Here is a 17,146-nt window from a genome sequence, read left to right on the forward strand (position 1 = left end):
TCTCGTCGTGGACACACAACTGTGTTGTTGAGTGTGTTGAGGTTGCCAGAGGGTGGGGAAGGAACTGCTTCCGATGTCGCTCGCGATAGGTGTTAGTCGTGAGTCTATGGGTCTCCGTGTCAGTTTGTGTGTTTCCAAACAAGTCTATGGGCCTTTGTGTGAGTTTATGGGTCTCCGAGTGAGTTCGTGGTCACAGAATGAGTCGGTGGGTCTCCGTGTGAGGTCATGAGTCACCGAGTGAGTCTATGGGTCTCTGTGTGAGTTCATGAGTCACCGAGTGAGTCTATGGGTCTCTGTGTGAGTTCATGAGTCACCGAGTGAGCCTATGGGTCTCCGTGTGAGTTTACGAGTCACCCAGTGAGTCTATGGGTCTCCGTGTGAGTTCGTGGTTCTCTGAGTGAGTCTATGGGTCTCCATGTGAGTTTGTGAGTCACCAAGTGAGTATATGGGTTTTCATGTGAGTTTGTGGGACTCCGTGTGAGTCTATGGGTCTCTCTGTGAGTTTGTGAGTCACCTAGTGAGTCTATGGGTTTCTGTGTGAGTTTGTGGGTTTCCGTGTGAGTCTATGAATCTCCGTGTGAGTCTATGGATCTCTGTGAGTCTATGGGTCCCCGCGTGAGTCTATGGGTCTCCGAGCATGTTATTTATGCTTTTCCTTTCGAGGCGGCAGTGTTAATTGAGGAGTGTGAATTTGTTTTGCTGCCCGGGGCATTGCCACTGGGGGGCACTGGTGGACCGATAGCATTGACACTCAACCGTGGCTCGTGGACACGGTGAACATGGTGGACCCGACCGTACGCAATCGACACAAAACGGAGAGACGCCTCTGGCTCGGCGGTAGGGCGAGCGGCTCGCAATCGGAAACCCGCGAGTTCACATCCCGGTTGGGGATTCACTAAAGCTCATCATCTCTCCGGGGTCCAAACAAAAATAAATGAGTCCCGATTCTGTGGGGGCAACTCAGCGGTGGTTGTCCTATGGATAGCGGGGAAGAAAGAGGGTGCCTATGGAGGCTTGGGGCAGCGCAACCCCGAGCAAGGAAATGCCCTCTCCCCCACCAATCAGGTGAGCATTGTGATTGAATCGGCCCCCAGCAATCCGAGTGGATCCACCTGTGTCCAAACAGTCAATCGCACTGAAGCCGGGGCCTGTGCCTTCTCTCGCTACGAAGCCGGTGATGTAGGCAGGCCGGCCTGTTACAAGGTCACGGGGAAACAACGCGGCCTTTGTACGGCAGCCTACAGAGAGCGCTCGGTCACCACTGAGGCTGAAAGCTCTGCGCATGGTTTTCTGTGGCGAGATGTTAACTACCTCGCCCGGTATGCAGGAGGCCGTGGGTTCGATCCCAACCCTGACGCCTGCCGTATATTTGGAGTTTGTGTGTCTCTCTCCCCGTGGATTTTTCTCCGGGTCCTCCGGTTTTTCCCTCCACATTTAGTAATCAACATTTCCACGAGACAATAAGCCGCTTCTTTGGGCTATCGCTTGTGGCCAGGCCGCTTCTGGTAAAATTAAAATATCTGAGTAGTTTAGTTTGAGTGCAGTGTGTGCGGCCGGGTGTCGCGGCAGCACTGACGTGAGCGGCTGCGCAGTGGCGGTCTCGCCGCGGCAACGTGTGGCAGGCGTGCTGCGCCAGCAGAGGGGACGGGCAGGACTCCCTTCTCCACTGCTGGTTGAACGTCTCGTAAGCCTCCAGCTGGTGGGGCCCGGCGGGCCCGGGGAGGGGGGGCGGGGACGGGCGGGGGGTGGAATGCGTGCACGGGGAACAGAACAAAGCATGGCCAGGAGAATGAACAACGGCAACCAACGCGCATAGAGGAACAATCACAAACAAGGGAACAAACACAAACTGTCATCGTCGTCATCATCATCATCGCCGAATATACCACGCCACTCGTGCAGTGCATCTCGAGGCACCCTGCATCTCTAGCCAAGGGGGAGCCCCAGTGGCAGCTGTCCCTGTGCAGCACAAGGTGAAAGCAGCACCGGCCCGCAAGTGGCCATTAGCCTGCCAGTAGGGGCTAGGGGTGGGGGGCGCGATGGCGAGATGTTACCTCCCTCGCCTTGTATGGAGGAGGTCGTGCGTTTGATCCCGACCCTGACGCCTGCTGTATTTTTGGAGTTTGCCTGTCTCTCTCTCTCTCCCCGTGGTCGCGTGGACTTTTCTTGGGGTCCTCGGGTTTTTCCCTCCACGTTTAGAATAAACATCACGCATTGAGAGTATTTGACTGCAATACCAGGTCGCTTCGGAAAAAGAGCTGTATAGCAGCTCAGTGGGCCTTATCTGTTCAAATAAAAACATGTTTTTAGTTTTATTTTGCTACGTGACTTTCTCCCATTCAGTAATTTGCGAGTAATAAATAAAATGTGGCAAATGTGGACCGTGACGCCGGCGCACAAAGGGGCCTCCTCTTTTTCAACGAACGTCACGGGACCTTGAAACGCCCACCGTGCAGCGGACGGCATGTGCGGTCCACACTTCGCCCTCACTGTTGACCAGGGGCCGCCGCTGGGCTCGACCGCCGACACGTCTCGGGATATTTCGTGAGGGCGAAGTGTCAACCACGGTGGTGGATTTGGCAAAGGAGTCGTTGCAGCCAACGTCAGAAATAGGAGAGGTCCCTCTCCTCCACGATGGTGGGAAGCGCGGGGCTAGCGGATGGGTGGGTGTGGCTATCTAACAGTGGGTGGGGCTAAACAAGGGAGGGAGGGGCTGCTAGCTTACCACCATGTGTGCGCGTTGAGCTTTCCAGGCAGGTAGTACCACCTCTAGAAGAGGGGACGACGCGCCAACAATCCACACAAAGTGTTTCATCAAGGAGCGTAAACGACCATCACGCGAACTCCGCTCACCCTCGCAGCAGCAGCAGAAGCGGCTTTTGGCTGCTGGCCATCGAACAAAGATGGTGGTCACCGAATCGCGCGGCGCTTTCAGATGCGCTTCTGGGACCGTCTGGAACGCTCTTCCAATATTAGGAAGTCACTGGAGCTATGCACTTTTAAATCATGTACATTGACAAATAATTTCTTTAGAACTGCTTTTTTGTGTTTGGTTTGTTGTCCTTCCCCCGCACCTACAATAAGCATGGGTTGTCCACGTACGGTGTGAAAGAAGTTCAACACACACACACACATACCTTGGCGAGGGCTTCGTCTATGGTGAGGCGCCTGTCCTTCACCATCGTCATGAGCTCGATGCGATCCTCGTCGCTCATCGTTATCTCGCTCGCGACGAAGTTCACGCCCGGGCTCGTGGGGGCACCTGCCAAGTGCGCACGTCACAGGGGAGTGAAATTAGATCACGGGCCCTCCCAAAAAACCCACGTCCACTGCACAAACCGTGGCAGATGGCGGTTACCCGATGATGTACGAATGTAAAGTAAAGCAACTCTCCAGTAGCATTGTTGCGACTGTGGGTCATCCAGAACAGACACCGTACGACGTGCAACGACGCGATGCCCCGATCCACAAATACGAATGAGACATCACAGCAATGATGATGGAACACCACTCTGCTGCTCCTGACGAGGCTGTCTGGCTTCATCATCTGAATGTGAAATCGTAGCCGTTGCTCTGCACCAACATCAGCCACCGTACGAAGGAAGAAGCGCGGTGTTTCCTGCCTTCGTCGGCAGTGACTAGTTCAGGTCGAGCCTTGGTCTAGCCGATGACGACCCGTAGACCACTGGCCGGGTCTTACCCTGTGGATTCTGTTACAAATGGGCCCAATTCAATTGGCTAAAACGTGATCGCATTCACGTCATTTCGGATTTATTTCAAAATAGAACGTGCATGCATCGGATTGCAATGACTCATGAAGTCATGAAAATTATCGTGTACTACCTTATGAGATTAAAACGATCGCTTGCACAAAGAAATCAGTTTGTCTTAATAGACGGATAATATTCAGTACATATGCAGTAACCAGCACACTTGAATTGACTGTTTTGTCGAATTTATTAAAACTTCTGGTCTCAACAAACTTGAGACACTGCCCTGTCTGGCCCAGGCACCTTGGCTAGAGACGCTGCCCTGTCTGGCCTGGGCACCTTGACTAGAGACGCTGCCCTGTCTTGTAGTCCTCGTGGGTGTCCGGTTGGGTGTCCGCGTAGACGTGCGGCTGGGTAGTCTCTGCAGACTCTGCCAGAAGGAGCGCCCTTTCTTCTTGCTGTCGGATTTTCCTGCACGCACAGCGACACAAACACACACAGCGACACAAACAGACAAAGTGAATACAAACACACACAGCGACACAAACACACACACATAGCGACACAAACACAGCGACACAAACACACACGCACAGCGACACAAACACACACAGCGACACAAACACACAAAGTGAATACAAACACATACAGCGACACAAACACACACACATAGCGACACAAACACACACAGCAACACAAACACACGCACAGCGACACAAACACATACACATAGCGACACAAACACACAGCAACACAAACACACACAGCGACACAAACACACGCAACACAGCGACACAAACACACAGCAACACAAACACACACAGCGACACAAACACACGCAACACAGCGACACAAACACACACATAGCGACACAAACACATACACAAAGCGACACAAACACATACACACAGCGACACAAATTCACACAGCGACACAAGCACACACACACAGCGACACAAACACACACACACAGCGACACAAACACATACACACAGTGACACAAATACACACACACAGAGACACACACACAGCGACACAAACACACACACAGTGACACAAACACACACACAGCGACACGAACACACACACAGCGACACACACAGCGACACAAACACACACACCTCTGATTAGCACGGTTGGCTATGCATACGTACATACAACGTGTAATTTGGCGAATTTGGACCGTGACACGGGCTCACAACGGCCAACTCTTTTTCAAATGTAACGGGACTTTTGACGTGCACCGAGCAGCGGGCAATTTGCAGTATTGGAGGTGAGTGCACCGGGCAGTATTAACCAGGGCGGCCGCAGGGGCTCGAACCGCGAAACCTCTGCAACGAGCGGTAAATTACTACAGCTCGGGCTCGTCAACTAGCGTCGGATCGGAAGAGTCTCGCTGGAGGCGAAACCAGTCGCTGGTTTCTATTGGCTTGAGCTTCTCCCGCTCTGAGACGTCCGCAAGTTGCAGGGTGGCGGGGCCGTCCCGTTCACTCGGAACGCACGCGAGCGGCTCAGCGTTCATTTTAATTGGAGAGGCGCAGCAGCGCCGTGGTTTTCAAAGACGTTGTTACTCACCGCAGAGAACCGTAGCGACACGACCGCATACTACGATAGCCCGGCGCCAAACTGTGCCACACGCCCTCCCGATGAAGTCATTTTATTTTAGTTTCCTTCCGGTTCTGTACATTATCGGAACCGAATCGGAAGAACAACTCACGATGTACACATACGCCATCGGAATGGGAACGGAATATACGCACCAAATCTGCGTTGACCAACGTGGTGAAGTACGGCAAAAGCACCCCCATGACCGACACGATGTGTGGGGAAGGCGTGTGGGGGGAGGCCTTCGTGAACCGGTAGATAGGGAATGGCCGATTTATTTATTTGTATTGACTGCGTTGCTTCAATCCAGAATGTTTAATTGATGGATTTGAGCGTCATTCAATTCCAAGGTGGTTGAGGTGACCTCGAAAGGTCAGAGGGCCCGAGGCAAGCCGCCGGACCCCCGCGTCCAGAATGCGCCGAGCCGAGAGCTCAAAACGCGCGGTCGGCACGGAAAGCGTTCCTGGAACGGAGACGACAGGCACGTGTCCGACTCGCAGGGCACCGCGGCATTGGGCGCACGTTGTGAAAAGGGCCGGAGCGTTTATAGAGAACGACGGCCGATACCGTAGCCGGCACGCCGGCGGGTTAGTTGGTCGGAGCGGACACGCGATGGACGGATACGCGACGGTGAACTGCACTCGCGACGCTTACCCACTGCCTCGTCTTGCGATGTCGACTTGTGCAGAGAGCTTCTGTGTCAAACGGAGAAATCAAGGACGTGGAAGGGGATTATCACGATGACGAGTGCAAGTGTTAGCCTGCGATACACTTAAATGTGTGTGTGCGTGCGTCAGTAGGGAGCAGTGGCGCAGTGGTTAGCACCCTGCGCTACAAACCCGGCGGCCCGAGTACAATTCCCGCTCACGGCCAACTCCAGTCACGATTATCTGAACTGGTCCTGGGCCTCCCCTAGGTTGACTCAGCCTCAAATGAGTACCTGGTGTGGCTTGTAAACATCGCGACTGGGGAGACAAAAGCGGCCGGGTTGTGGTCCTGGCCACCCACCCCCTCGTGTGCCGAATTAGACCTTCACAGGGGCTCGCTAACAGCACTTGCCCCAAGTCTGTTTCAGGCTAAATGGGGGATCTTTGTATTTGTACAATGCAAGGGAATTCCCTGTACGGCGTTTGGTGTGCAGACGCACGTGGCGGTGCTTACAAAAGATTTCCCAGCAAGGGGAAAAAACAAAGGGGAAAAAATTAAACCCCTCAATATTCCAATTAGTTTCGTCGGAGCGATAAAAGCAAAAAATTTACATCACCGCAAAGATCATTTCCAGAACGTCACTAAATAAAGAACGGGGCATACGAGGCAATTACATTCCCACAACTATCGTGTTTTACACCAACGTTTAATTGAGAGATATATTCAAATGGGCGTTATTTTTTTTTATGGTGGCGCTGTATCCCGCGAGCAGGCTGTGCCCGCCGTGTCGGACGTAAAATCCATTTTGTGGCAACAGAAAAACCAAAAAACCAACAACGGCAACAGAGCGCACCAGAACGGGCGCACTGACGCCGGTAATTCGTGACAACGACAGCGGGCGCCATGCCACGGGGGCCCTTCGAGGAGCTGCCCGAGTGGCGTTTCATTTTGGTGGCCGCGGCGGTGGCAGCATTTTCTTTTTTTTGATCCGCTACGTAACCCGCACGCGCGTTATTGCCTGTACGTTCCTAACGCCGGACAACAACAACAAAAATTACTGGCAGATTCAAAAGACCACCATGAGTTGAGAGGAAACCTTGTGGCCAAGCTTTTGTTCGCTTATCGACAGCGCATTTAAATACAACCCAACACATGAGCACACGACCACACAAAGACAAAGATCCCCCCCCTATAGCCTTAACAGACTATTGGAGCAAGTGCTGTTAGCGAGCACGTATAAAGCCTGGCACGGCACACGAGGGGGTGGATAGCTCGCATCACGCCCGACCACCTTTGTCTCCCTAGTGGCGATATTTACACACTGCACCCATCGCCACCTGGTGTTGGTGGCCGTGAGCGGGAATCGAACTCGGGTCGCCAGTTTCGTATGCAGCGCACTAACCGCTCCACCACCGCTCCCCTACACACGTACACAAGGAGCGGCCGCCGAAAATTTCGGGCAGTTGACCCTCCTGCTGCTGCTGCTTCTGCAAGAGTCTTGAGACTCGGCGAGGCTTAGCTGGGTACAGGAGCTCGCTGCAGTAGTGAAAACCCAGCGGCGCTGCGACTAGCTCGTGCGTTGCACTGCAACGGCTCTGCGGTGATGACTTCGCACTTAGGACACGTTCTGTATCATTTGAATCCTCCGTAATGGCTCCTCAGCCGGCTATGCCCCTATATACAGTAGTCCCTCTTTTAGCGTTTTTAATCCGTTCCACGAAAATTACTGTGAAGCGAAAAAAGCTGTTAGTCGAATATAGGCATTGCATGAGTCTCCAAGAGAGCTATTTCCACTGCCAAAGCAGAAACCGCAATGTAAACGAAGCAATTCGAGGTCTAAAACGCTAATAAATGGTCATCACTGAATGGACGAAAGCACGGCTCAGCCCCACTTAGAGTGCTCGGGATTGGCCAAAATTGGCGCCGCGTGCATAAAACGTGAAGACTTCCCGTTAGTCAACAATGTTAATGTTCGTCAAAACCATGGGGTCCACGATGGGAGGCGAAACGTTAACTGAAAAACCGTTCACCGATGTCACTGTCAACCGAGGGATGACGGTCCTCATTCCTGATAATTGTTTTTTTACCCTTCTATCTGGCAACAAAACTGACACCTTTTTTTACAAGGAGTCATGTTTACATAGACCACAATACCTGCAGTCATAATGCAAACAAAAAAAAATGCTTACCCCGAGCTCTCATACTCTGATGGTGCATTGTCTTTGAGTTGTGCGCCTTTTGGCGTCATCTGGTCCAACCCATGTGAGACTAGGCTCTAAGGAAAGCTGTCTCGGGTGTGGACCAATCAACTTCAAGGACAGTGCACATTATCAGAGTTATGTGTTTTTGTTTGCATTATGACTGCAGGTAGTGTGGTCTATGTAAACATGACTCCTTGTAAAAAAAAGTGTCAGTTTTGTTTCCAGATAGAAGGGTAAAAAAACAATTATATTTTTACTGGCAAATGAGGTTCCAATGGTGGTCCTCATTCCTGTTTCATGTTTTTATTTGACCAGGTAAGGCCCACTGGGCTGCTGTGGAGCTCTTCTGCAGAAGTGGCCTGGCCACAATCGATAGCACAACCAAGTGGCCTTATTCTTACGTGGAAATGTATAGCAACCAAATGCTTGAAACGCGCTATGTTGATTCTAATTGTGGAGAGAAAAACCCGAGGACCTGGAGAAAAAGCCACGTGACTACGGGGAAAATGTGCAAACTCCAAATATACAGCAGCAGGCGCCAGAGTCGGGATCGAACCCACGACCTCCTGCATACCATGCGAGGTAGTTAACATCTCGCCACCGTGGCACCCTTACACCAAGACAAAGTTCCCGCCACATTGTGGCCTTTAACAGACCGTTGGGTAAAGAGCTGTTCGTGAGCACCGATTAAAGTTAATGCCGGCATGGCGCACGAGGGGACAGTGGTGGTGGCCAGCACCACACGTCCCCGTCACCTTCAACGCCTTGGCCTTATACTTAGGATAATGTATCTGTTTTAGAATCAATAACGGAATAATTATAATAATGAGTGTCAGAGGTTTCCTTACTCTAAGTCTTCCGATGGCGATGCAATGTGTCCAAAATTCGTCGCCTCCTATGAAACGGGCAAAAAAACGTGACTTTACCGAAAGAGCCAAGAACATGGGCAAAAAGCAATTACACAGCATCCGCACCCCGTCCGGCTCCCCAACAGTGCGCACACCACAGGCGGTCAGTGTCCCATTCACGTACAACACCACCCTGCAATTAATCCCAGCTGCGATGTCAGACACGGGGAAAGTGCGGAGACCTGGGAAAAGACGTGAAGGTTGAAATTAAATGAACATGCTGTTAAGTTCCACTGCAAATGCTCTGCACCGACCAGGTTGCTCAGGTTGTGAGTTCACATCCTGGTTGGGGATTGACTCGACCCATCATCCCTCTGGGGTCGGTACAACGAGCACCACTTAAATTCAACTGTTACCAAATTTTTATTTTGCCAGGTAAGGCCCACTGAGCTACGTAGCTCTTTTTCAGAAATGACCTGGCCACAAAGTGACAGCTCAACGAAGTGGCTCATCATCATCACGTGGAAATGTCGAGCGGCCGAATACTCCAAACGCGTGACGTTGATTCGAAACGTGGAGAGAAAAACGGGAGGACCCGGAGAAAAATCCACGCGACCGTGGTGAGAGAGACGCTCCACAAATACAGCGGGCATCAGGTTCAGCAACGAACCCGCGACCTACTGGATACCAGGCGAGGTAGTTAACATCTCCTAGCCAACGTGGCTGGCCTACAGGTAGACTCGCCCCCACCCCTGTGCCCCCCCTCTCAACCCCCACCACGATGGGAATGTGGAATGTCCCCCACTAGCTTCAGGGCCGTCAACAAGATGAGCACCGCCTCAAGCAACGGAGTAGTTTTTGTATCTTCCCCGGCCTGCCGGCTCCCTGAGCCCGTACGGTGACGGTACCTTGGCCTGCGCTTGGTCGCTGTCGGCGTCAGCCTCCCGTCCAATGCCCTGCGGGGAACGAGACAGCGTCAGATGAGATGTGAACCGTCGGAAGAACAAGGATCGGCAGCGGACGCAGTGGAGGAGGCTTGCTGATCAGTGAACGTGGGGTGCTCGCTGATCAGCAGTGAACAGGAAGTGGGGGGAGGGCTTGCTGGGGGTCCACTCGTGAGCCTTCACTCCAATCACCAGGTCACAAATGCGTCCGATAGCAAGGTCAATGCAGTAGTTTTCTCTGTTGGTTAAATAAGGTACCATAGAGTGTTTGACAGTGTGGGGGAGAGAAAAAAAACCCACTACAAGTGACGTGAAATGCTAAAGGAATATTAAAATTATTCTGTATTGTGTTGGTAGAATTGATGGTGGACACTGCCCGTGGTGGACACTGGCCGTGGTGGACACTGCCCATGGTGGACCATGTCCGTGGTGGATACCGCTCGTGGTGGATGCCACACGTGGTGGACACTGTCCGTGGTGGACACTGGCCGTGATGGAAACTGCTCAGGGTGGACACTGGTAACATTTGCTCACCCCGTGTAGAAGCAACCAACCCTATTGCATCATTGCCTATCAGTCTATTATCCATTTTTGCAGAGCATTGTGGGATAACACTAAAAACAGACGCAAGTCCATCTCTGCAGAACACAACAGTGGACGTCCATCATCTCAGTAGCCTTTGGGTTCTACCGTGACGTTGCGAACGTATCCATCGTTTCGCTCCTCCTTCCGGGAAAATGACATGAGGAACCGTGCAGCTGTGAACATCACCCCAGCAGCATTTGATGTTTTTTTTCTAATCAGGCCAACTCGAGGCCCGACCGCTTTTAACATTCCCAATCTCTTCAGCAGAGTCAGGCCGAGAAAAATCAATGTCGTTCTGTTGCCAGATGTTACGCGCGGGAACCACCCCACCTAAGTTTGCACCTCCGGTTTCGCGCGGTTGGCTACGTGCGGTGCGAAAGAAGTTGACATACGTACGTAGTTACGAACATCCAGCGACATCACAGGATTTATCTGACAGCTACGCATCTGCTGATGAGACTCGTACATTTGAAACCGCAACCAGACTTTGTTTGCTCAAACAGATCGTGTTATGAAGCCGTTTCCAAAGGCCAATTTGCTGATTTATGAGCACACAAAAAAGATAGATTTGTCCAGAAGTTTTTGGCGCACACAAACCGTGCTTTATACATGCGCAAAGGGTTGCATGAGAGCAAAATGCATTGAGCTTTGATGCGCGAGAAGCAATTACTGTCAAATGAACAAAAATGAGAATAAAACGTTATCCGAAATAATAATTAGGGGGCCTACAAAAGTAACGGGGTTAGCAGAATGAAAGCAATCTAAAAGAGGTCCTTCCTAACAGATTGGTTATAAACCTTATGTGTGTACCGCTAGAACCTACAGATCTCCTATTGCTGTAGACACGTCGACATAAGCGAAGAGATCCCCGTGCAACGAGCAGCGACGTCCAACAACAAGGGTGTGGTTCTGCACCCGACACTTGGCGTGCCACCAATTGGCAACACCGAAACGTCTTCAGCTGGAATACGATCGAACGTCGCCCGCCTCGCAAATGTCACAGCCGCCGGTGGTCTGCCTCCCTCGCCCGCCTCTCATCGCCACGCCGTCGCCCCCCCCCCCGCCCGCTATACTCCCCGACCGGTGCTCTGGTGAAGGAGCCTCTCGTCCGATCCCACCCACTGACCCGATCATTGAGACTCGTCTCTGCGTCTCGCCGTGCCAAATGCGCGGCAACAAAGTTTGAGGGCGCATCCTCCTCCACACCTCCTGCTGCCAAACTCTGGTACCCATCGCCCCGTAGAGCCTGAACAGATTGTTGGGGCAAGCGCTGTTAGCGAGCACCTTTGAAGGCCGGCACTGTGACACACGACGGAGTTGGTGGCCAGCACCACGCCCGGCCGCCTTTGTCTCCCCAGTGGCGATGTTTAACCACCGCACCAGGAATTCTTTGGAGGCTGAGTCGACCCAGGGGAGGCCCAGCACCGGTTCAGATAATCGTCACTGGTGTTGGCCGTGAGCGGGAATCGATCTCGGGTCGCCGGGTTCGTAGCGTAGCGCCCTAACCGCGCTACACTACCGCTCCCCACTACACTACCGCTCCCCCTCCTCAACACATCCCCTGACACTAACCTCTGGGAAACTCCTCCCTCCTCCTCCCTCATCTTCCTCCCCCCTCCTCTTCCTGCTACTAAACTCTAGAACGCATCACCCCCTCCTCCTCCACACTCCCTGCTACTAAACTCTAGAACCCATCACCCCCTCCTCCTCCACACTCCCTGCTACTAAACTCTGGAACCCATCACTCCCTCCTCCTCAACACTCCCTGCTACTAAACTCTGGAACCCATCACTTCCTCCTCCTCCACACTCCCTGCTACTAAACTCTGGAACCCATCACCCCCTCTTCCTCCTCCACACTCCCTGCTACTAAACTCTGCAACCCATCACCCCCTCTTCCTCCTCCACACTCCCTGCTACTAAACTCTGCAACCCATCACCCCCTCTTCCTCCACACTCCCTGCTACTAAACTCTGGAACCCATCACTCCCTCCTCCTCAACACTCCCGGCTACTAAACTCTAGAACCCATCACCACCTCCTCCTCAACACTCCCTGCTACTCAATTCTGGAACCCATCACCCCCTCTTCCTCCACACTCCCTGCTACTAAACTCTAGAACCCATCACCCCCTCCCCCTCCACACTCCCTGCTACTAAACTCTAGAACCCATCACCCCCTCCCCCTCCACACTCCCTGCTACTAAACTCTGGAACCCATCACTCCCTCCTCCTCAACACTCCCGGCTACTAAACTCTAGAACCCATCACCCCCTCTTCCTCCACACTCCCTGCTACTAAACTCTAGAACCCATCACCCCCTCCTCCTCCACACTCCCTGCTACTAAACTCTAGAACCCATCACCCCCTCCTCCTCCACACTCCCTGCTACTAAACTCTAGAACCCATCACTCCCTCCTCCTCCACACTCCCTGCTACTAAACTCTGCAACCCATCACCCCCTCCTCCTCCTCCTCCACACTCCCTGCTACTCAACTCTGGAACCCATCACTCCCTCCTCCTCCACACTCCCTGCTACTCAACTCTAGAACCCATCACCCCCTCTTCCTCCACACTCCCTGCTACTAAACTCTAGAACCCATCACTCCCTCCTCCTCCACACTCCCTGCTACTAAACTCTAGAACCCATCACTCCCTCCTCCTCCACACTCCCTGCTACTAAACTCTAGAACCCATCACCCCCTCTTCCTCCTCCACACTCCCTGCTACTAAACTCTAGAACCCATCACCCCCTCTTCCTCCTCCACACTCCCTGCTACTAAACTCTGCAACCCATCACTCCCTCCTCCTCCACACTCCCTGCTACTAAACTCTAGAACCCATCACTCCCTCCTCCTCCACACTCCCTGCTACTAAACTCTAGAACCCATCACCCCCTCTTCCTCCACACTCCCTGCTACTAAACTCTAGAACCCATCACTCCCTCCTCCTCCACACTCCCTGCTACTAAACTCTAGAACCCATCACTCCCTCCTCCTCCACACTCCCTGCTACTAAACTCTAGAACCCATCACCCCCTCTTCCTCCTCCACACTCCCTGCTACTAAACTCTAGAACCCATCACCCCCTCTTCCTCCTCCACACTCCCTGCTACTAAACTCTGCAACCCATCACTCCCTCCTCCTCCACACTCCCTGCTACTAAACTCTAGAACCCATCACTCCCTCCTCCTCCACACTCCCTGCTACTAAACTCTAGAACCCATCACCCCCTCTTCCTCCTCCACACTCCCTGCTACTAAACTCTAGAACCCATCACCCCCTCTTCCTCCTCCACACTCCCTGCTACTAAACTCTGCAACCCATCGCCCTCCTTCTCACTTGACGATATCGCAATTAGAAGTTGAAGTTTCACGCCAATCGCTCAGCACTCTCCAATCTGTGCTTCCGATTGCGATTAGATTTCACGATGAACCTAAGCAAACCGTCCGTCGGCGGCTTTCAATTACAACGTGCGAGCGTGCGCACGGATAGAAAAAAACAAGTCGAAATTAATTCTTATGCTTTCGAAATTAGAGATGACAGCCGACCGAGATTCAACGTCATTTCCTAGAGAAGAGTCTGCAACACATCGAAATGAGGTCCCCTGGCTGATGAAGTTCACGCACGCTGGCGCTGCCACCACGCGTCATTGATCCTGCGCTGGGTCCCACCCCGCGTCGCGGCGTCGTCGGGGCCCGGCCGATCATCTGAGGGACGATGACCGCTATCCGCTCGACCTTACGCCCCCGAGGAACGAGAACGGTGCATTGCGGACGCAAACGTGGGTCCGTGCCCATCTGCACCCGCAACTCTGAGCCACCGCTGGAAATTCCGCATTCTCGTGGCAGGTGCCAGCCATACGCGGGCACAGCCGTCGTCTGACTCGCGAACAATGGGGCACTCAATTCACGTCGGCATCGAAGGGACCACGATGGGCTACGCCGAGGCCTGGCCGGTTTCGATCATTGTCCGTCTCCGCCGCACCTCCGATTAGCTACGTACGGTGTGAAAGAAGTTCAACGTACGTGCGTTCGAACTCCGTGGCTCTCGCGAGTCGCACACTCTAACCGTGGCACAGATGCGGACGGTGCGCGCCGCGCATCACAAGTGGCTGAGCGTAATGCACTGCACGGGCGCTCCATGTCAGGGTGGTGAAGATGACATCGGCGGCGTTGTTTTTTCGCTCCGCGGGAGGGCTCTTCGCCTACGGGATGTTCCTGCAGATATTCCACCCTTGCACAAAAAGCGTCCAGCCGATTAAAACGCATTTCATCGCCCCCAAGCCGGCCACTCTCTCCGGCGCCGTCTGAAACGCTGCTGTAGGGCGCTCGCCCCCCCCCCCGCACCCCCCCGACTGCCGTCGGAAACATCAGGAGGCTTAACGGCGTCTCTTTTTCGGAGAGGGGGGGTGGGTGTCGAATGTCGGCCTCCCGACTTCTGCTACAGGAACGGCGACAACGCCGCGTGTCAGCCACCGCCCCTTTCCTTCTGCCAGAGCCCGCACACGGCCTGTTCGCAAGGTGCCCCCCCCCCCCCGCGCCCACTCCTGGTACGGAGCTCATCGTAAGCCACCGCCGGGGCTTTTGGTTTCCCCCTTGTCGTCGACGCTCAAGAGGTCGCGGCGTAGCGGCGGCTGTGGTTTCGCTCCGGCGAGATCCTATGAATTTGCCACGACGATGAAAAGTCACCAATTCTCTCACCCGTCCCCGTCTCGTCCGTGCCGCTGGCTGTATTATCCTGGGTGTAATCTCTGCCTCTCTCATTTGTACTGCCTCGTCTCAATCATTCTGCCTGCAGTCTGTCTCACCTGTACCATCTCATCGGTGCCGCACGTAACGTTCGTCTCGCCTTGCCGTGACATCACGCGACGTGGCCAGACCAACGCGGTGCAGCCATTGGGCTCAAGCACCCCTTCTGTGCAGCCCTCGGGCGAAGTGTTATCCTGCCATACGTAGGGTGGCTTTTCTTTGCGTGGCTGCTGTAGATTTCCCGAGCAAAGTGAAACACTCCTTCATGGAATTAGCCAAATATCCCAATGCAGGACACTTCTGAGAAAGTGTCTTGAGACTCCGCGAGGCTTGCTTGGACAAATACGACATTTTTCGTTGCCGACTAATAAATTACATTATAATTTGTATTGTTATTATTCAGAAGGATCTGGAAAAATGTTCTGTATATTGTTGTGCTGGGTAGATCAACCTTGAATTCTTGACTGTATTTGTGGGGAGCGGTGGCGCTGCACTACGAACCCGGAGGCCTGAGTTTGATTCCCGCTCACGGCCAACATTGGTGACGAATAACTATCTCGGTCCTGGGCCTCCCCTCGGTCGACTCAGCCTTCAAACGAGTGGCTGGTGCGGTGTGTAAACATCAGCACTGGTGAGACAAAGGCGGCCGGGTGGGTCGAGGTGCTGGCCACCCACCCAATCGTGTGCCACAGTGCCGGCCTTCATAGGTGCTACTCGCTAACAGCACTTTCCCCAACAGCCTGCTAAGGCAAGTGGAGGGATCTTTGTCATGCTGTGGTAGGGTGGTTCACACAATTGCAGTGGTAATTGCTGTGGCCATGGCTGACATCAGCAGTTGAGTGGATACTGAACCTCCCCTAAACCATCTCAATCTGACGTAAGCACCTGCGGCGTTGTGTAAGCTGACTCACTGGGGCGACAAAGGTGGCAAAATGGTGGGTTTCTGGCCACACCACACCATCCGGCCTCTGCAGACCTCTGGTCGTCGACAGCTCTTACACCCCAGCGGTCCGTCAGCCGAGGTGGGTGGCATCCTTGTTTTCGCGCGCGTGGGTTTGTGTGTGAACGTGCAGCGTGGCACGGCGCTACAAACGCGCCGACCCGAGTTCAATTCCCGCTCACGGCCAACCGACATCGGTGCTGGGACGACTCAACCTTCAAATGAGTACGTGGGTGAGGTGCTGGGGAGACAAAGGCGACCAGGCGTGGTTCCAGACACACCCAAGACCTCGTGCTCTGTCAGCCTTCATAGGTACTCGCTGACAGCACTTGCCCCAACAGTCCATGTAGACTACACTTTATAAAAAAAATCTTGCCAGGTAGGGCTCTTTTTCAGAAGTTACCTGGCAGCAGATGATAGCCCAACGAAGTGGCTTATCATGTGGAAATGTATAGCAGCAGCCAAATACTCTGCTCACGTCTTGTTGATTCCAAACGTGGAGGGAAAAACTAGATGACCCGGAGAAAACTCCACGCGACCACGGGTAGAGAGAGAGAGACACGCAAACTCCAAATATACAGCGGGCATCAGAGTCGGAATCGAACCCACGACCTCTTGTATACCAGGCGAGGTAGACAACTTCGCCTAGCCACCATGGGGCACCTCTGCGTTTGTGTGCGAGTGAGGAGTACCTGGGCCGAGTCCTCGGGCTCCAGGGTGACGCGGCGCTTGCGGATCTCCTCCAGGCGCTGGAACACGTCACCCGTGTGCGTGTGGAAGTAGTCCGCGTAGCGCTGCGACACCGCCTCCAGTGACGCAGCCTGCAGGCACAGCCAGCACGCCCGCCGCTCACCATCCATCGCCACCCCTCCACCGCCCCCTCACCATCGCTTACCATCCCTCAACATCCATTACCAT

At 53.6% G+C, this 17,146-nt stretch overlaps 1 protein-coding gene across 1 annotated transcript in view; it reads right to left on the bottom strand.

Annotated features, from left to right (window-relative positions):
- Positions 1 to 17,146, bottom strand: part of LOC133352824 (SAM and SH3 domain-containing protein 1-like) — a 325,376-nt gene that overhangs the window by 43,654 nt on the left and 264,576 nt on the right. The window contains exons 3-9 of the mRNA XM_061568754.1: positions 16,921 to 17,049; positions 9,921 to 9,968; positions 9,013 to 9,059; positions 5,970 to 6,010; positions 4,014 to 4,181; positions 3,138 to 3,262; positions 1,577 to 1,696 (exon numbers count right to left, since the gene is read on the bottom strand). Coding sequence (XP_061424738.1) covers positions 1,577 to 1,696; positions 3,138 to 3,262; positions 4,014 to 4,181; positions 5,970 to 6,010; positions 9,013 to 9,059; positions 9,921 to 9,968; positions 16,921 to 17,049 — 678 coding nt within the window. The remainder of the gene's footprint in view (positions 1 to 1,576; positions 1,697 to 3,137; positions 3,263 to 4,013; positions 4,182 to 5,969; positions 6,011 to 9,012; positions 9,060 to 9,920; positions 9,969 to 16,920; positions 17,050 to 17,146) is intronic.

The sequence above is a fragment of the Lethenteron reissneri genome, chromosome 5 (genome assembly GCF_015708825.2).
Source record: "Lethenteron reissneri isolate LAM-NWPU_2019-01 chromosome 5, ASM1570882v1, whole genome shotgun sequence".
NCBI lineage: Eukaryota > Metazoa > Chordata > Hyperoartia > Petromyzontiformes > Petromyzontidae > Lethenteron > Lethenteron reissneri.